Below are 21,369 nucleotides of genomic sequence, written 5' to 3' on the forward strand. Positions count from 1 at the left end.
AAAGGACTGCTATGTACTGGACCTGCTACTGAAGATCAAGCAGGTGTTATTGAAGGGGGCATTGTCTGCTCTTTGACCTTTCATTACCTGATTTTTGCAAAAAAAGACAAACCAGCATGCTTGTGGTATCGCACTGTATAAGAAGTGGTAATATTTATATCAAGTTACAGGGTATCGCTGTGGATGCACATGTTTAGACAAGTAACAGAATATCAGAAATGGGGATACACACCTAAACTCCTCAAACCAGTTCATAAGAGATCAAAGACTGAAAAACTGCTGATGGCTATTCACAGAACCTATCTCTGGAACCACATTCCCATGTATATGCGAGCAGAAATCTCACATATTTTATTCAGAAAAAACTCAAACCCCTTTTATTCCGGGAAGTCCTCCCCAACTAAAAACCTTCAATTGGACGTTATGACTGCCTTATTCCCCTAAACCCTTATCAACATCTGACAGTCGACTCAAGCGGCAGGCATCCAGAGCAAAAGTGCAATGCCCAAAGTGCAAGTGTGACATGCAAGTGTGGGCCAGTTTTTTGCCGGTTCTAGTCAAAACTGACCTTTTTTTTGTCAAAGTGGGACAGTTTGATGAGTTGCTTCTCTGGGCAGATAGTAGTTTTGACCAGTGTTACTGAGTAAATATCCTTCGAAATGCACAATTTGCTAAACATTTTACCTAAAAACTTCCGTCCAGGTGCAACACAAATATTCTTTCACATAAGGAATGAATTGCCATTTGCGACTGTGGGTCACTTTTTCATTGGTGCCCAAGACAGTTTTTTGCCGCAGTCTGACCCTGCTTCAGCTACAACAGGACTGCATCCTAAGGATTAGCTTTTATTGTTGTTGCCTTCCTTATTTGTATGCATGAAGTGTCTTATTCGCATGAATGCATTGGGTTACAAACTACAAACAAAATACATCAAATGAACAGTGGGTGAGAAAAAAGCTGCAGGTGCTGTTCATGAAATAATGCAATCGATTGTATAGTGGTGAGGGTAAATAACTTAGCATTGAAAATGTAAAAGAAGGGCTCTAGCCGATCAATTATATACATGGTATATGATATAAGCCAATTATAATGCGCCTGTACACAAGCGTTCCTACTTTATGAAAACAATTCAATATTTATTGATAAACAGTTGTAAACAGTTGTACCTTCTGGATCTGGAGTCATCAACATTTCTACCTCGGAAGAAAGGTTACTGAAAAAGTCCTTCAGAAAAAATAAGGCATCCTAAAATGAGGTAATGAAAATAAAGTCAGGAATTAAGAATACAACTCCTTTCTTAAAAACTGCAAGAAATTCAGGAGTAGTTACAGTAGGAAATTGGGAAGAGCCTTCTCTGGCATTTGCCACTAGTGTATTAATATTAACTGCCATCAGATATTTCAGATGAATACTAGTCTTTCACATTTATCCCCCACCCACAAAACCATAAGTTTCTTGCCTGCACTACCAATATAAATCATCAATAGTTTTACTGCCTTAAATGGTTTTCAAGAAATACTAGCCACTCATTTGTATACGCTTTGCTGATGGTGCAACACGAGCTAACAAAATGGGTATCTGTGTTGCCAAAGTAATAGAAATCCTCACATTCAAGTAGCTTATAGCAAGCAGGTTGTTTCTACCATTTTGAATATGTTGTTGTTCAACATTATTTCGGAAATTACTTCCATAAAAGTTACAAACCAATACATCACATAAAACAACCCGCACGTTAAAAAGTATTTTAAAAAATCTGCAGTTAATAAAACAATCCATATTAAAACACAATAGATTATTGCACACAACTCATAAAATCAGCCCTTTTTTTCTAAGCAGTGTTAAATATGTTGAAACAGCAAATATTAAATCAGTTGATATCGCCCGTTTACATAATTGCTCTGAAAGGTCCATCGTCCTTACCCTCCAGTTTTTAATACACGGTTTTCCATTTCTTTTCCTTACAATCTCATATAAAGGACAATTAAAAATGAAAAATTGCAGAATCACCTAGCTTTTACAGTGGCAAGGGGTTAATTTCCAAGTCTCTTCTTTACATACAGGGACCTTTTCATACCATCATCTATCAAAATCAGGTAATCCTCTATCTGATGAGAAGTTTTACACATTAAATAACTGTGTCCCATAACTAGGGTTAAACACTTTTCTGCGTAATCACACCAAACATACTCAGTGTATGTATCCACAACAAGCAATTTACACATTCCATTAATATTATCCAGGTGGAACCACAAGTCTTCCAAGCACAATTTAATGACAAGGGACTTAATGTGTTTAAACCATGAAAGCGAACATATGTTACCGTAAGACAATAAAACATTTAGTGCATCCCCAAACTTCACATTATTTGCATCAGACCAGTGAAACGAAACAACACTAGAGGTTTGATAATAATAGAGTCTTGGATGCAAAATAGGCCCAATTCCATGTACACTACAATATTTTGGGAGCTGCTCGGTAGGCGAAGAAGACACTTTAAAAAGTTGTTTTTTGGGGTTGTGAGCACCAGTTTTACAGCACCCCCAAATCTTTGCACCATACAGAGCCCCTGACAGTACCTGCGCTCTATAAATCGCCACAGCTGGCTTCACAGAATTACATCTTGCTTTGTTAACGAATTGCAAGATGCCGTTACATTTTCTGTCCAATGTTGCCACATGCTTAGTCCATCTCCCATCATTGAAAATTCGAATGCCAAGGTAGACAAAATGATCGACTTAATCGACAATCTCTTCTTTAATATCCAGGGCCATAGTACATTGATGACCCTGCAGATTCCAACAACACATGGCTTTTGTCTTTGCAACATTTACTTAAAGACATCTTGTTTTACAGAAATTTACAAAATGCTCAGCCTGTTTCTTTAGCACCTTTGGGCTGAGGGAGATAAACCCAAGATCCTCTGCAAAGAACAAAATTCCAACCTTCTCGCCGGTCAATCTTGGGGCATCCGAAGACCTCATTGAAAAGCCCCCCAGTAAGCAGTCGAAAAAAAGGTTGAAGAGTAAAGGGGCAATAGTGTACCCCTGATTCACCCCCTTCCTTCCCTCAAATGTTCTTGTGGTCTCTGCACCAACTCCCCACCTATCCCTAGCTGTTGAATCTGCATACAACTCAGTTATTGCTTTCAGCATTTCCATCAGGACTCCTTTAGCTAGAACTGCTTCCCACAGTGGAATCCTAGTGATGCTGTCAAAAAAAAAGAAGAGACTACGCTTTTTCAATTTAATGTATTTATCGTGAATTAACCCTTTAACAAAATCCACGTGTAAATGACTACGGGCTCCCTCTTCTATAGCCCGAACTTCCAATCTCGTATGCAGAATCTTCCCAAAGATTTTGCTACTGCAGCACAGCAAGGAGATTGTCCTATAGTTACAAGGAACACCACAGTCTCCCTTTTTGAATATGGGAATAATTTCCACAAGATTCCATGCGAGGGGTTTCAAACCAGATCTCAAGACTGCATTAAATAAGATATAAAGATATGGGACCCAGATTTCTAGTTTGCTTTTAAAAAGGTCAGCTGGAATATGGTCTACACCAAAAGATTTTTCTGGGATCTGGGAAACCACTGCTATAGCTACTTCATTAAGACTCAATTCGAGAGGCACCACCCCCTACACTATGGATTAAACCAGTCTGAAAAAACAAACTGATCAATGAAAGCAGGCCTAGTTTCTTGGTAACAGGATGTGAAGGGAATATACCACACCCCCTCATTTATGGCTGCTTCTACAGCATTTATGGCTGCTTCTACAGCATTAGGTTGATCACTACCACCAAATGTCAAAATCCTCCAAAATTCGTTTGCATCCTCATTCTCCAATTTGTTTTTTTAGAGATTTGCATAGACGCAGGCAGAAATATTCATTTTTTCCAGACAGCATCCTCTTATATTCTTTTTGAACGGAACGTATTTCTTCCCTATGCCTCTGGTCCCTATTTTTAACTTCTGCCAACAATTTAGATTTTGCAGGCTGGCAATCCTGGTCATACCATCCCGTTTTTCGCAATTTGTTGGCCTATTATGTTACTTGCTGGTTTAGGTAAATGTGTACCAAATATAGATGATATCCTACCCGTGGACTTAATAATATCAGAGTAATTTCTTAGGTTACTGTTACAAACTATATCTATTTCGGGCAACAAGTAATAGGCTTCCGCAAGGTTATTAGCAAGGGCAACTTCATCCAATTTTAACCTACGCATATTATTAGTAGGACATATTTTCTGGACAGCGCTAGTTTTAATCATAGCAACCATGTTCGTGCTGAAAATCAATACTAGCAAATTATGGTCACTGTCCATTTTTTCCACAACCTCAAAAGATATAACTGATCCCCAGGCTTCAAGATTAACTAGGACATAGTGAATATAACTACTTATATGCCCTGAGTTATAAATTATTGACGGAGGTATATCTGGGGTATTACATTACAGGTACGAAGGCCATTTCTAAAAAAAAAAAGCTCAGCTGTTAATAGAGCATATTTGTAGACTGTTATTTGCGCAGGGGCATGAGATCTGGAATTCCCCAGATATATATGATATGATATGTTAGGATTGGTTATTTATAACGCACTTAATACCCAGAGATTTCTAAGAGCGGACCCGGGGATCGAACCTGTGTTACTCCGTGTCATCTCGCTTCAAAGGCGAGCACATTGCCCCTGAGCTATCCACCCAAGATAACATCCTCTTCCTCCATTAGATCCACTGGTTCATTCAGGGCTCATATGGCAAATGTATATACCCACAAATATTCACACTCAACTGTCCCCCATATTGCTGGGCTAGGTCAAGGTTTTCCACTTCTAATTTGTTTTGGATTCCAATATCATATAGACCATATGATTTATTATAGACATTAAAAACACACAATTTCAGGGCAAGTTCAACAACAGGACATTGCAAATCCAGTGATTGAGTCGCCACCATCCTAATCTGAGCATTAAGAGCAGTCTTCGCCCAACCCCGCTCTTGTATCTAGCCACTTGAGTTGAAAATGCAGAATAATCCTCAATCATACACTGGTTTATGGCCCATGTCTCTTGAAAACAGAGTACATCATACATTCTAAAGTTATTAACCCCATCTGGACCCTCCAAATGTCGTTGGAGCTCAGTAACATTACAAGAGGCAATCTTGACTTGATCTATTATCCCAATTCCTTCACCCAGGGATTTACCCATGCTCTGCACAAGAGAGGGGAAGGGTGTAACACATCAAAGAGAAGTGGGGGCAGGCAGCAAAGAACTCCAATCTCATCGGTAGAGCAGTTGGCTTGATCACAGTGTCTTCCACACCTCTATCATGTGATCCAGAGGGTGACTTCCTTCTTAGTTCAATTTTTATATTACACGATTATAGAGTCCTCATGTCAAATGATAAGAGGCCTGCCTTAAATTGTCGTTTGCCAAGGACAACCTAATTTAATCTAGCCCCCTATCAGAATCTTGGGAGAAAGGCCGCACATCGAATATATCTGATTTTACCACAGACAAGCAATTCTTTTTTTGTCTTATCCAATGGGTGCGTTTGTTAAAAAGACTATCCTTTCCTTCCAAGCTCTCTTGCTGGAATTTGGGGAAATTGTTTAAATACACCACACTCTCTACAGGTCCCCAAACCCAAGTCATATCACAGGGTCATCTCCTCCTTCTCCTCTAACATTTAGTGTTATGCAGATGGCACACAACTCTTCTTCAGACTCCCTGCCGACCCTCTTGCGCCCTCCCTCATCCCCGACTACTTATCTGCTATTCAGTCCTGATGTGCCTCCAATGATCTTTTCCTCAATGCCTGTAAAACTGAGATCCTTCCCATTGGGACTCCTGCTCTCTCCTCCTTCCCCTCACTCAGGCATTCCCCCTTGGGCTCTCCCTCTGCACCTTCTACTGAAGCCAGAAACCTTGGAGTCATCTTCAACTCCTCTCTCTCGTTCCTCCCTCACACTCAGGACATTGCCAAAAAGTCCAACTATCAGCTCTTCCTTTTCAAACAAATTTTACCTTTTTTCACTTTCCTTCAGAGGCTCAATATGACTCAAGCAATGGTTCTCACTAGACTTGACTACTGTAACAGCCTCCTCCTGAATCTTCTGTCTTCCACTCCGCAGGGGTTCGTTCATTTTCCTCTGCAGGCTCCCTCCTTTGCAATAGTCTCCCCCTTCCCCCTGCGCCTTGAGCAGGATCTTCTCAAATTCTGCAAGCTCCTTAAGACTTTCCTCTTTTCATCCTCCTTGCCTCCTCCTCTCCTCTGGTAATCCCACAGTTGCTAATCCCACTGTTGCTGAATCTGTGTCCTTGGCCCTTATGCATCCTCTGGGCCTTGACCTCCCACACCAATTCTTCCCTGCTCCTGTCTATACACAGCACTTGCATCTGCACACCCTCTACTCTGGAGGCTCGCACTTACATCCAGAACGTGTAGCACTCAATACTCCTAGCACTTCGTCTATGGCTCACCCACGAACTCGAACTCCCTAGCACTTACCCCCTCTTCCCTCTCCTTCTGCACTTGCATGTTCTGAATACTCACAAAGTATAATAGGTGCGTCCCTCTCCCACTCCCCCTTCTGCTCTCAATCATTGTATTGTAATGTATTTCCCACCCTCGCTCTCTCACTGCCATGTGGGCGCTTTGAAACAGTATTTTCTTATTGTATAAGCGCCTAACAAGCAAACAATAAATAAATAAATAAAAGGTGTGAAGAAGCTAAGTGAACAAGATTGTGACGATAAGCATGAACCCGACTGATGGATGTCCCTACTGAATGGTTGGTCTGAGCCCGGTTGAGGGAGGCTAACGAGTGAGAGGAGGATCGAAACCTGGCTGAGGGGGATTCCAAGGGTGAAGGGTAATCACCCGACGTGAAGATTAGCAGAAGGAACTGTTTGTTTTGACATATCAGGCCCTCTGAAGCAAGAGACTTTGCATGAGAAGTGACATGAGCACAGAAGGCCCTGATATAGAGAAAAGAAACTGTAAGCTTGTGCCAGAGAAGCCCAGGAGTGTGGTGTGCTCAAAAGTCTCACCTTGTCCCTTGCTAAAAACATGGGGAAGGGAGACCACGGCCATAACATCCCGACTTATCATTTTGTGAACACTTCTTTCTTCCTTGTGAAACATTATCCCACACAATTTTCTAGCATAGCAGTAAGGATTGGCAATAATTATTTTAGTATAGGCCCTTTTTATTTGACTAGACTCTACTAGGACTGTGTTATTTTTATTTGAAGGTCGTAGCTTGCTCCCATCTTAGATTTGGGTTTAGATCAGGTGTTTATCTCACCCATTTTATAGTTTAATAAACACCCTTGAACTGTGATCACTTGTGTCTGTCTTGCTTTGATGCCCTTCTTTCCTTACACACCCCACTTTTGGTCTTGGATTCTTAGGGGTCTGTATCCTAGAAGTGCACAGTGGCAACCTACATGTTTGGCTGTTTGACTTCGTTTAAAGAATTTCCCTGTTTCCAATGCGTTGTCAACTAAGACTTTTTCGTATGGGGGGTCACAAGCGATCTGCCAGTTAACGGAAAGCCTTCGTTTTTCACCAGATCAATTCCATATCAAAGTACCCTAACTAACCGCTCTTTTCATGCCTAGAAATATATTCTATATATGAGGGAGTCCTAGAGTAGCATACAGTTTTCATTTATGCAGTATCTTAATAATCTTTAGTGTATCATTGCGTGTATATTTACATTTGCCTCTGCTAATCCCAAACACATATTCCCTCTAGAAAAGAGAATCCCCACTGCCAGACACAGTGCCTTAAAAAAGGACTTTCGGTAGCTACCTGAACGTCTCCCAATAAATGGATTAATCACTGTCGCACTAACTGGATTTGTCCCCAGAAGCAAGGACAGAGCTAATTCTACCATACTTTACTGTTCCTGCAAGCAAGAATCAACAGTCTCCCTTATCCAAAGAATCCATACTGTCTGTATGTGACAAATTAGTTTGTAATGTGCTTGCTCTCTTGCATATCGAAACTCAAATTTGGGCAGGGAGGGGCGGGGAGTCATACGTTACTATATATTTGACATAATAAACAAGCTACTTTCATGTATCCTTTCTTGCTGATAGATCTGATTGTGCATAAAGGTTGCCTTATTATTGTGTTATAAGTAACATCCATTAGCAAGGTACCTAAGCAAAGTATTCATATAATAATTAGGTGATAGGTCTTGCATGTGTACTTTGGCAAATTACAAAGTAGTGTATAAATAACTCAAATTGTCTGATACGAGTGACTGCATTAGGCCATTCAATTACATGCCATGGTATTATTGCAATTCCCATTTCCTGCAAAATCTCAAGATAATATAACTCTTGAAATCCTGATCTCCTGCCTCACAGATACCTCAATCTGAGCACTCTCTCAGATTGCCTCTTAAGTATCCCTATCACATGGGGCATCAGAAATAGAGATCACCTTCCTTAGTAAATCAGGACCTGTTGCAAGATAATGTATGTATTTGCTATGCTGTACATATAAGGAATTCCTAATAGTAACCATGCTCACCGCAGCCAGATACTTTCCTTCTGCACTCTTTGTGGGATGCTTACACATTAGGAGATATGACATAAACAGAACTCTATGTATACCAGAGACTGCAGGTTATACAGAGTTTTGTTTGATTTTTCCACATCCTCATTGTGCGAGTACCATGCAGAAATGTAAACCAATTCACAGTGCTGTTGTAATCTGCCTTTACCTTTCTGCTCTGCTATGTACGGATGCGATGAATGAGTGTTCCATGAGTAGAATGCTGTATGTTTCTAGGAGTGACAGTTGATGAGAGAGGGTGGCTGGTGGATGCATTCCTTGGGTACCCGTGTCCTTTTCCTACTACATATCTACTTACCTAACTGGGATAAAGCAAGCTTTCTTTTCTACAAGCGGCTCGAGAGCTTCTGTGAGACCGCCTCACTACAATGTTGACGAGTTCAAATGACCTACTATTAGGCAGAATTCTGTGCAGTGCCCTAAGGGACAACTACGCACAATTAAGACCACACGTGGCAATACAAGTTTTACCTTTGGTACAAGCCTGTACTACTATGTTAAAGTGGTAGCAGTAGCGGAGCGGCCAGGCTTATCTCAAGAGTATATGAGCAGTAGCAGAGATTACACAAAGGGACCACAATTACTGTGACTCAAGCAAACACTGACTCAAGGTTTTAGGTAGAAAAATATAAGTACATTTATTTTTAAACCGTTTGTTATCAACACAACACTTCTATTAAATTCAAAACCACAAGTAAAATACACTACAACTAACCAATTTGCTTTGTACGGTATAAATCAAGTTAAGTACCCTGTGTTTGAATGGACCGGTGTTATGAAACAAGACACGTTACTGTGGATACGATTGCGATCACTTTTTGACAGTTCGGTCTACTAAATAAACGCGTATCCATGACAAGAAATAATACTGGGGCAAAAACACACTTAGCACCTGAGATACACAGAGAGAGTTGGGGGTAATAATCTTAGGCAATACATTAGTTAGGCAGACAGAATCGAAGAACACTCATAGACAGGAATTCAAGAGTCAAAGGGCCTGAGCCAGTGTCAAGTGGAACCGGGTTCCTGTTGTCGAGGATCACACAGTCAGACAGTTCACGATTCAACGTAGCCAAGATTACTTTGATATTGTCAATGTTCGGAAGCAAAAGTTATAAGAAGGAGGGAAGATTAAGGACAAGCCTTAAGGAAGAGAAATAGGGATTCACCCAAATTCCTCAAGCAGGACACAGTACCTTTACTCAAACGATGAAGCTGGTGCCAAGGCAGTTGTTCCTGGTAGTTTCCTGCAGACCCACGATTCCTGGAGCTTCGACACGAAGAAGGACGATGAGGGGTCTGCACTAGGCAGGGATGAGGCCGGCAGCAGCAACGATGAATAAAAGGTGCGCTCCTTAAAAGAACAGGAGAGGCTCTTCAGGTGGCTATCCGGACCACTACAGCAGTGTGCAGCAATTTTGATCACGAAGGGATTCCTCTGACTGACGAAGATGAGCTGGTTATCCCCACCAGGCTCAAAGGAAGAAGACTCCGGACTGGATCTTCTCTTGGTCGTTGAAGGGTAGATAGCTCAGGAGTGCAGCAGGGCTTCACCGGTACGGGATAGTTGCAGCAGTTGACCTCTCCTCCACTTCTCTTTGGTTCCTTGTAGTTCCAGTAGCGACTCTCTGACTTCCAGCCCAAGAGACCTGCCTTTTATGTGAAAATCCCCCATTCACACAGCCTGGCTGTCAATCACGCAGCAGGGGGGTTGTCCGGCTCGGACAACCACCTCAGCCAATCGTGGCAAAGTGCGACTTGGGTTTCCTAGGATACCCTGTGCAGGGGGTGACTACACCCCTCCCTCACATTCAGTCCATCTAGACACCCAGGCGCCTTGAGGAGGGCTTCTGGGCAGAAGCTGGCCAAAAGACGATGAACAAGAAGGCAAACCTGGTTTGCAGCGCAAAGTAAAACACAAGAAGGACTTTAACAAAAAGAAATGGCGAATACACCCGACCGGAGCCAAAAGAAAGTATTTGGTCAAGCGGGTTTATGTTCGAGGCTAATATAATAGCCTAAAACAATACCACGTTTATATAGTATAATCGCTGTAGAAAAGTTAGGGTAGATACCACTGCCACCAGCCAAGTCCAAATGTTAAAAGTGCGAAACAATGCTCTAGGAGGTACAGATAAAAAGGGATACGAATTAACCCTTTCCTGTACTCCACGTATGATGGGTGTGTACTGGATCTGTGGTTAAATGACTAAGTAAAGTTAATGGCAACTTTACCCTTTTCTGGGGGACAGTAGTTATCCTCAGAAATGGAGTCGGTGGGAAGTCTAAAAGACAACCCCGTGTCACTGCACTGAAGGTGCTGTGTAACACACAAAAGAAGGGGGCTACTGAAGTGGTGTACTCCAGAGCCCACAATCACAAAAACAGGCAAAACACAGGTAGGAGTGGAGAAAAAGGGGTACACTCTTACCAAGTGGAAAAACAAACTCCAGAAATCCAGCAAAGCTGCTGGGGGACTCACTAGGTAAAGGAAATTAGCCATAGAATGAGAATTCTCCCTAACACCTATGTGAGCTGGAGTCAAGTGCTATGTGGGGGGGGCACATCCACTGCTCCCCAGGATCCAGAAAAAGACCCTCCCTCAAGCAAAAGTAACATGCCAGCGCCCTGAAGGAAATGAAGTCCTGGAATACATTAGCATGCTGGTGGCGCAGCACAGAGAAGGAGAGGGAGCAAAACTCACTGTGATAATGGCGTGCTAGTGAGCTGGTAGCAGGAGCAGTGCAACGTGGAAGGTGTGGCTGCCACCAGGTATCGCTGAGAGTTCTGTGGTGGAAGCCCGTTAGGGGCAGCTGGCATTGAGCAATTTGACAGCGCACAATGGGAGGTGAAGCCGGGGAGCTCCCTGGGAGCTGGTATTGTGTAAAGGGGCTGTGAAGGCTCCTAGACAGAGCCAGGAGAGGGGAGGATGTCGTCAAAGGAGCAACACCAGCTGCTAGCTGTCAGGGTGTGCCGTAAAACACCCTAGGCAGCCTCTCCACGCCGTTAGGTGGGATGGCTGCCGTTGCGGCCATCCCCAAGGGAAGTGACATTGGGGTTAGGGAACGGGGGTGGGGAAAAGGGCAGTTCATGTGTGCACGTGAATTAAGTAAGATGTGCCCTACTATGCCGGTGTCCCGCGCCTGATTTCGTATGCCTGAGTCCCTGCGTGTGAGCATGGTAGAGAGGCCCCCTCAGGAGTTCACAATGGCAGCAAGATAATAGGACCCGCACACATCAAGGTGGAGGTTTGCCGTCGGGCATACAAGTGCGTGTCAGCACCCCTCCGGCAGTCTGGCCCGCCCCGCTGCTCGTCGTGGTATACCACCACGGAGCATGTGAGTGAAGCTCTTCGGAGCCACGGCGGTCCAAGGGCCTAGAAGGCACCGCAGCAATCAGGAGCCGGAAGTTGCTATGTCTAGCAGCCCCACAAGCATACTAGACACACATCCCAGGAGGCCCAGATCTGGGGTCAGTACAACACACCCACAGCACAAGTCAGAAAAGGAAAGCTCACGGCCCCTGAGTCTCAAAGGGTGCAGGAGCCCACAACAGCGAACTACGTACAGCAAATCATCAAGCCAGAGCTCGGGTAACAAGAGAGCCTACGCCTTGGCCAGAGACTAGCACACCCTGTCTCACGTCTGAGACCCATCCCTCTACGGCATGCCTGGAGACGCTGCCACCCCAACGCAAGCAGCAGGTGGAGCATCACAAGTACTGCACATGCCAAATCGTTTTGACCTGAGACACAACACCAACCTGGGGCCCCGTTGGGCCACATGGTTGAGAGATTTCAAATTCTTTGTAGGGGTCATAGGACTCATGGACGACACCCGACTATAAAACATTCTGTCCATGGCCGTGGGGCATGCCGACAGGGACATCGCAGGGGACTACTTAACCTGGACACCGCAACATATGATGAGCTGCATGGCAAACTATCAGAATACTTCACCCCCCACACCAACATAGACTTTGAACAACATATCTTCCATACAACGAGACAAGAAAAGGGTGAGTCCCTCGACAACTTCGTCATGCGCCTCCGCATAAAACTTAAGCACTACGAATTCCATCGTTACTCCAACGAGGAGCCTCTAAGATCGCAGATGATTGCTGGGTGTATTTCAGAGCCTTTCAGAAAACAGTCATTTCAAAAACAAAGGTCACTGGAGGAGATACTCGTGTTAGCCCGGATGGAGGCGGCTGTGGAGTCCCAACTCGACATTCTGGGCAAGAGCCAGTGACCAATACTGATATCATTAACAAGTTATCCACCATGCCGAACCAAGGAGGAAAATGCTCGGAAGCCACGTGCTTCATGTGCGGCTAAGAATACCCACACACGAGTGAGTGCCCAGCAGTGGGACAGCAATGCGCTGGATGCGGAGGAATGGACCATTTCAGAGCTATCTGTAAAAATGCGCTTGTGCCCATGCCGGGCAGACAGAGATTCCAGGAGCGAGGGAGGGGCTGCCGCCAGAGCCCACCTGGCAACAAGTCTGAAAGTGACCCGAGAAATCAATGGAGGGAGGAACGAGAACACAGAAGCACATACGCCGTGAGGAGAGACGGTCATCCAAGGTATCAAGATACAGCCGGAGATGGCAGTTGGTCCGATAGATTGAAATGAGATAACCATCAAGCCGTAAAACCCCATCGTCGGAAGAAGATCAGCGGAAGAAAGGATACGTATGGGCACTCAACAATGACACTGCTACCCGACACAGTCCTACTCTCATGCTACAATTTAATGAGACACCACTGGAGTTCCTAATTGATACGGGAGCCACAGTCAACATCATCAGCGAGGAGGCATACAACTCCCTTGCCCGGCCCCCTAAACTGCGCAAGGCCACGGTAGACATATACCTATATGGCGCAACAACACCACTGCTGTGTAAGGGCACTATTACGGCCTGGTGTATGCACAAGACGCATTCAGCCAAAATCCAGCTACACATACTGAAAACTGAAGCCAACAGTGGCTGCATCCTAAGCTTAAGGACAACTGTTGACAATGGCCTAGTCCATATATTATACCAGATAATGGCATACAAGTACTTCGCCAGGCCGGAAGCAGTGGAAGAAGCCTTCCCAAAGTTATTTAAAGGGCTTGCGAAACTTAAGCAAAGGAAAGTCCAACTGCACATCAACACAGACGTCCCCCCCAGTGGCCCAACACTATCGGGGCATACCGGTATATATACAGAGGCAAGTCGAGGAGGAACTAGACAAACTCATCAAGCTACAAGTAATCAAACCAGTCACAGGCCCTACACCCTGGGTGTCACCCATAGAACCCGTCCCGAAAAAGTCCCCAGATGGGTCGATACGCCTGTGCATGAATCTGCCAAGAGCAAATGGAGCAATCGAAAGGGAGCGACAGCAGGCACTGAGAATCACGGACATGATTCATCTACTCCACGGTGCAAAGGTTTTTTCAAATCTTGATCTCACAAAAGGGTACCATCAAATCGAAATCGCCCCCGAGTCAAGATACATCACGACATTCGTGACTCACCTAGGACATTTTCAATACAAAAGACTCTGTTTCGGCATCTCAACGGCGGTAGAAATCTTACAAGAAGAAATACACAAGGTCATCCGACATGTGCCTAACTGCCTAAATTACTCAGATGACGCCCTAGTACTCGGAAAGACTAAGGAAGAACATGATGTGGCGCTGCATCGGGTGTGTGCCGCCTTGGAGGCAGCTGGCCTCACCCTCAACAAGGCCAAGTGCGAATTTGGCAAAGGCTCCTTAAGGTTTTTTTGGCCACATATTCTCTGACAAAGGTATGCGACCAGATCCAGACAAAGTGGCCGCCCTCAACAGAGCGCTAAAACACGACTGAACTGCGCTCCTTCCTTTTGGCTAGTTACTGCCTGAGGTATCTCAAAGACTATGCGCCGTAAGCAACCCTCTGCGACTACTCACGTGCAAGGACCAGCCCTTTTTTTTTTAATGGTCGGAGGACTGCAAGAGAGCATTCGAGGCCATACGCAATGCCATAGCAAGTGAAGAAGACATCAGGGGTGCCGAGTACGCTGGTGCTCCGGGGCCTGGGCACCTGCCGGCAGAATGGAGTCGGGGCTGAGCCCCCCCACCCCGGTCTGTAGAGAAGAGACGCAGTATGAATGGCCCTTTGTTCCATCCATACTGTGTCTCTCTCTCTGACCCGGGTAAAAGCCGGTTCAAAAATATGTTTTAGAAATTGAGGGACAGGTGCAAAGCAAGAGGCTCTTGTTTGCATGTGTCCCTCAATGTCTAAAACTCGTTTTGGGTTGGGTATACGTTTACTTCTGTGCACCCCTGGTGCACAGATGTAGAGGTATATCCAAACCAAAACAATTTTTAGAAATGGAGGCACAGATGCAAAGCAAGATGTATTTGTACATCTGTGCATCCCTTTTGCATTGCATCTGTGCCTCCATCCGTTTTGGGTTAGGTGTACTTCTACATCTGTGCACCCCAGAGGGGCACAACTCAAAACGATTTTCTGAAATTGAGGGACAGATTTTCTAATAAATCGTTTTGGGTTGGGTATACTTCTACAGGGGTGCACAGATGTAGAAGTAAACTCAACCCAAAACGATTTTTAGAAATGGAGGCACAGATGCAAAGCAAGAGGCTCTTGCTTTGCATCCGTCCCTCAATTTCTAAAAATTGTGGTGAAATAACAATGTCTTAACCAAGTGTGCCTTCAATTGGTATGTCCTTTCATCTGCTTCTTGCACTGAATTCCTGTTAAACGCAAACATTTGTACTGCCTCCTAGGAACAGATAGCATGCATATATTTGGTGAATAGAGTTTAATTTTAGGATGTAAAAGAGCTAATGAGGGCACATGTGATGACCCAAAAAATGAGGAAAAATTAAAAAATCGTATGATTCAAATGAGGGGAATGTGGCAGCGCAAAAGGAAGTGAGTATTGTGTTGCACATGTGGGCATAGTAAATAACACAAATGCGGAGCATGTTCTACTGAAAATATTGGGCATAGAGGTCAAATCCTGGGAATATGGTATGCAAGTGAGGGATATGGTGTGAAATAGAGGGGTATTGGGATGTACACGATAGAGGAGGTGCCAGTAATGGTGAAAACTAGTATTATATTTGCAAAACTCCTTTCAGTTAGGGTTTTGGGAATGGTCGTCTTACTAGTTGTGATACATGTATTATTGAACAAGGTGTATTCTGTTTGATCAAGCGTGGAATATGATGTCCGATTATTGATACACTTTTATGATCCCGAATATATAGAGTGCAATTGTAGCTGGGTTTATGTATAAGTAAACATGTGTGGGTTGACTGCAGGAGAAGCAAACCTTGACAAAGCCAACCGTTTCTTTCTTTTGTGTAGGCACTGTAGAGGCATTTGCCAGCCCCTCTGGTACTTGCTCTATTTGCCAGCTGTCTTCAAATTATGACCAAGTAGCAGAGTTCCATCATTGGCTGTGTTGTCAGGAAATGCTCAGGTACTCTAACATTGCAGGCATTTCTATTCTATTCCATTACATCTCACTGATAGTCCAGCTACCATTATCATCACTCTATGATACTATGAAGCCGTCCACTGCCGCCCACTCCTTGTGTTGCAGAGGGGACCCTCCCCACACTGCTCCAGGACCACCATCATGAAGTGGGTGGTGGGACCCAACCCCTTGAGGTACCCTGACACATGCACCAGGGTCCTGACAGGGAACTTTCTTTCAGGATCCTGACAGGGAACGCTCTGACAGGGAAATTTCTGGTTTGATTCAATGTTATGGATTGCTTGTTGTAATTGCTTGTTCCTCATGTAAAGTGCTTTGGCTTAAAGCGCTATATATATCTAAATAAAAAAAAATACAAAATACAAACTTCAGTACAGGCCATACCAGTTTTTGGAGACACTGTAAGAAATTGGCGTTTCCCTAATGAACAACCCTCTTAATAGCTTTATGAGAGTCTACAGATGCCCACACTGCCCTTAGAAGTAGTCCTTTTAGAGTAGGGTACAGTGTTTTAAATCTCCATCAGTGTGACAGTAGTGGATAGCACTAGGTGACCTCTTTGGCGTACCCGAGCACTGTATAAAAATTAGATCAACCAAGAAGTACCCTTTAACTATGTGTTTATTTGGTCCTCAAAATTCACGCTTCCCACTAGCTATTATCTAATAGTAATTTGCTAGTGCTGAGTAAGAAATGGTGTGTGGGTATGTTGGGTCGAGTGGCTTTTTATGCCTGGCTAGTAACATGCAACTTGAAGTTCTTTCCCCTGGTTTATTAATACAATAATCTTCATTCGGGGGAGGGAAAGCCATTTTTCTACTCTGTGCAAAAATGCAGATGGTAAATATATATTAGTTTTCAGGTCCACTCCTTCCCATAGAAAAACCTTTATGGACACAACTATCTGTAGTTGGTGCATTGTTCCGTTTAGCTATCGTGCTAATTTTCCTCTGGGAGCAATATCCTTACCTAACTTCATTAGAGAGCTTTGAGGTGATATTGTATTGTATTTTGCTTTATAAAGCCTGAAAGCAAGGCTCGAAGACATCGGGGCGCTGAGGAGCGGGACTGCTGAAGATCCCCTAACCGAGCGATTTAAACATTAAGGAATGCCTTTAAGGCCTTAGGAAAATGGAGGTGGTCAGCCAGCTCTCGAAGTTGAGGTGGGAGAGCAAACCGCATCTTCACAGTCAAAACAGGATGGCATGGTTGGTCGTACTGAAAGCCGTGGAGAGGTCAAGTAAAATGAAAACTCTGACCTCACAGCGGCACTGGAGCATGGCCATGACATCAAGAACAGAAACCATCACAGATTCCATTCAGCTAAGAAGTCTAAAGCCTGCCTAGAGAGTTTGACTCAAGGTAACATGAAAGGTGTGGGGTAACAATGGATTCCATAAGCTTCATCAAGTATTAAACAAGCACGCAGTTAGAAATAGGGTACTGGTTCAAAGAAATCGGCTAATTTGTGGAGTCCCAAAAGCATTACACTTAAATGCAGTGTACCCCAACTGGCAATGCCAGAGCTGCCTGTCGAGGGATGTTGAAACTTCTTTACTTGTTTTCCCTAGAATTGGGAACTTCTTTTTGGTGTTGGTGGTGGTATTCCACCTTGCAGCTGTACCTTTTGCTTAGCAAACATCTCGTTCTCCCATCCTAGTTGTGTTGCTCTGCCTTTTGAGGGCTACTACAACCTGGACGATTATAGAGGGGTGGCGTAGGGGCAATGATGGCTTACTGGAATGCAACTGGAAGGCTTAAACCTCCTTCTTCCTTGACTTTAGTATATGCAGTACATGCTAGCAAATGTTTCCACCCACCCCCTTGCACCAAATTGGCGACTACGTGCAAATGCGGTCCTAACTGCTGGTGATGTTACTTCCTATATTTGGGCACCCCCTGGGAAATTCATAAGTCGGCTCCCCTGGAAGACATGGCGTACTTCGATGTGCAGCGAGACACCAAAGTGATAGTGGATGCCTGTCCTGTGGGGCTGGGTGCCATCCTCACCCAAAGAGACCTGGCCACGCCGTCAAACGTGTTCATCGTGGCTTATGCCAGCAGGAGCCTCACCACCACAGAACAAGCATACTCCCAGGCTAAAAAAGAAAGTCTGGCCATGGTGTGGGTCTGTGAGTATTTTCATTTATTCTTGTACGGCAAGGCGTTCACAGTCATAACGGACCACCAAGCCCTGCTAACGATCTATGGAGACCTAAAGGCAAGGATGCCTCCCAGAATCGCAAGGTGGGGGCTGCGCCTCCAGGACTATAAGTTTGTCATTAAACATCGCCAATACGGCAGACTACTTATCCCGCCACCCCACGGATACAGCACCTGCGCAGCCATCCATAGCCGATGCATACATCAACTATGTGGTCCGCTATCTGCAACCACTCCTGGTGGGGTGGTCGGAGCTCACCACCCAGTCCGAACAAGGCCCAGCCCTTCGAATTGTCAGGCATTGCATTCAGTCAAAAAGAAGGGTACACATGAAACAACAAGCCAAACAGGAGTGCGTATCCGTGCGGAACGACGTCCCATGGATAAACCAGGTCAGAGATGAGCTCTCTATTGTGGATGAACACGTCGTTCTAAAAGGCTGCAAGGTGATAATCCCAGAGGCGCTATGAGAGAAGATGGTACGGCTGTCGCACGAAGGCGAACGGGGGGGGGGGGGGGTGGAAACGAAGCGACAAAAGGCGTGGTTTCCGAGGCTGGACGCCTTGGTGGAAGAACTGATAGGTGAGTGCCAGACGTGAGCACAAGTGGCCCCGCCACCACACCCTAACACGCTGCATATGTCTCCTCTCCCGGAACATGTGTGGGATGAACTGGCGGTGCACTTCTTCGGCCCTCTTCAAAATTGTGCCTATGACCTGGTACTAATTGATGAACATTTGCGCTTCCCGGAAGCCCAGGTGGTCGAGAGTACAGCCACCACGTGCGTCATTCCTGCGCTTGACCGCATGCTGTCTGCATATGGAGTCCCGAGGATGATAAAGTCAGATAATGGACCGCCTTTCACCAGCCAGGACTTTCAGAACTTTGCAAGATACATGGGCTTTCAGCACAGGAAAATAACCCCATGATGGCCACAAGCCAACAGCATCGTTGAGAGGTTCATAGCGAGTATCAAGAGGACCCTGCGGAGAGCCACCATTCTCAACCAGATGTTCAAGCAGCCCATCTACTAGCTGCTGAGGGAATATCGACACACCCCTCACAGTACCACAGGGGTATGCCCTGCCGACCTCATGTTCAGGAGGCCCATCAAGACAAGACTACCAGAAGACCCAAGCCCAAGGCCCTTAACCCTGCTATAACAACAACAAGCGAGAGACAAGGACACAGACGAGAAGAACAAAATGAAGGACAAAGCTGATGTGAGGAGGCGAGCTCAAGAATCAGCCTTCGAACCTGGGGATCAGGTGCTGGTATGCCAACAGAAAGGCCGAAAAGAAGACGCCACATTTGCACCAGATCTGCTGACAGTGATACAAAAGCACTTTGGTCACGGCTCAAAGAGAAGGGCACTCCTCCGTGACGCGCAACGTGTCCCACTTCAAAAGGGTAACGGCCCCACCAGAGCCAGCATGGGAAAGAGCTGATGACAGCCCGGATGAAAGATGGCACGACGAACCATATCTCTGTGATGGAGAATCATCAGAGGAAGAAGCAAGCGGGGCAAAGGTATCGCCGGCACCAACGACGCCTCGCATTTCCCTGAGGCCGCAGAGAAGCCGCATAAAACCTCACAGACTCATTGAAGAGATGGGGTAAAAGACAATGGGGATCCATTGCTTTAAAAAGGGGGGAGATGTCAGGATGTGGCTTAAAATACCCTAGGCAGCCTCTCCACATCGTTAGGTGGGCTGGTTGCATCCCCAAGGGAAGTGACGTTGGGGTTAGGGAGGGGGTGTCGGGGAAAGGGCAGTTCCTGTGTGCACGTGAATAAATTAAGACGTGCCCCACTATGCCGGTGTCCCGCACCTGATTTCGTATGCCCGAGTCCCTGCGTGTTAGCATGGTAGAGAGGCCCCCTCAGAAGTTCACACTAGCAAGGGCGGGCGTGAGCCAGCAGAGCTCCGCGCTCATCTGAGGAAGTCTGCACAGGGTCAACAGTAGTCATGCCATGAAGGATTGATATATATATTTATATATATGATATGATATGGCATTTATAAACGTGCCTGTACACAAGTGTTTTCTAAGCGCGACAAGACAAGGATGGCGAAACAAAGGGAGGACAACACAACGATCTTACTAGGCCTTGTGTCATTCAGATCGTGCAAGTGCGGGGTAGAGAGAGGGGAAGGGAGAAGTGCAGGCAACTCAATAAGTGCAGCCAGTGGATGGCTCGTAAGCGCGTAGAGAAGGGACTGTAGGGTTGCAGGTACAGACCCTTCGTGCTGGTAGAGCCCGGAGGCAGTGCGAGGGCAACTGGACATGCAGGAGCCTCGTCCCGAGTCAGAGGGTAACCAGGTGACCAGTGCGCGGAGCAGTCATGGACATCGGCAGGGGAGAGGAAGAGGGAAAGCAGAAGCGAAAAGGAAGGTCCAGAGGTGGTTCTGCTCAAGATTGAGAGGCAGGGAGGCTGTTCCAGAGGGAGGCCTTAGCCAAGGAATGAGATCTACCCCCCCCGACCCTCTGCTTGGGGAAGCGTCTGACCCTCAGAGAGTTGGAGGCAGATGAGCAGAGAGCTTGAGAAGGAAGATGTTTAGGAAGAGAACGTTGGAGGTAGTGCGGTCCCAGGCCCCAGGAGGCCTTGTGGAAGATGCAAAGGCTCTTGAACGTGATCCTTGCAGCCACAGGGAGCCAATGAAGACATTTCAGAGCTGGAGAGACAAGATCCCTGGGCTTGAGGCCAATGACAAGTCTCACAGTCTTGTCCTAGGTAGGTTGTAAAGCTTGACGAGTAAGGCAGGCAAATTTAGGAAGAGGCTGTTGTAGTAGTCCAGCCTAGAGACGACCAGAACTCTGGAGACAATGAGCTTCTGGGGAAAAGTGAGAAAAGTAAGAATACCTCTGAGGAGGTGCAGCTGATTGTTTGATGTCGGAGATGTGAGGAGATATTGATTGATATCGATATTGATATTTTATTCGTATTGCGCTCGTACACAAGTGGTTCAGAGTGCGACAAGGCAAGGGAGGGGAATAAGGGAGAACAAAAACAACGATCTTACTAGGCCCAGTGACATTGAGAACGTGCAAGTGCATAGGAGGGGGAAAGAGGAAAAGTGCAAGGAAGGGGGAGGAGTGGCAAGT

The 21,369-nt window shown here is 45.4% G+C and overlaps 1 protein-coding gene across 6 annotated transcripts in view; it reads right to left on the minus strand.

Moving 5' to 3' along the window:
- Nucleotides 1-21,369, minus strand: part of ATG2B (autophagy related 2B) — a 5,509,925-nt gene that overhangs the window by 724,927 nt on the left and 4,763,629 nt on the right. For all 6 annotated transcript variants that reach the window (XM_069637692.1, XM_069637689.1, XM_069637687.1 and 3 more), the window contains one exon: nt 1,167-1,245. In XM_069637692.1, the coding sequence (XP_069493793.1) occupies nt 1,167-1,245 (79 nt within the window). The remainder of the gene's footprint in view (nt 1-1,166; nt 1,246-21,369) is intronic.

This window comes from Ambystoma mexicanum, chromosome 14 (assembly GCF_040938575.1).
Source record: "Ambystoma mexicanum isolate Mex_15411 chromosome 14, UKY_AmexF1_1, whole genome shotgun sequence".
Lineage (NCBI taxonomy): Eukaryota > Metazoa > Chordata > Amphibia > Caudata > Ambystomatidae > Ambystoma > Ambystoma mexicanum.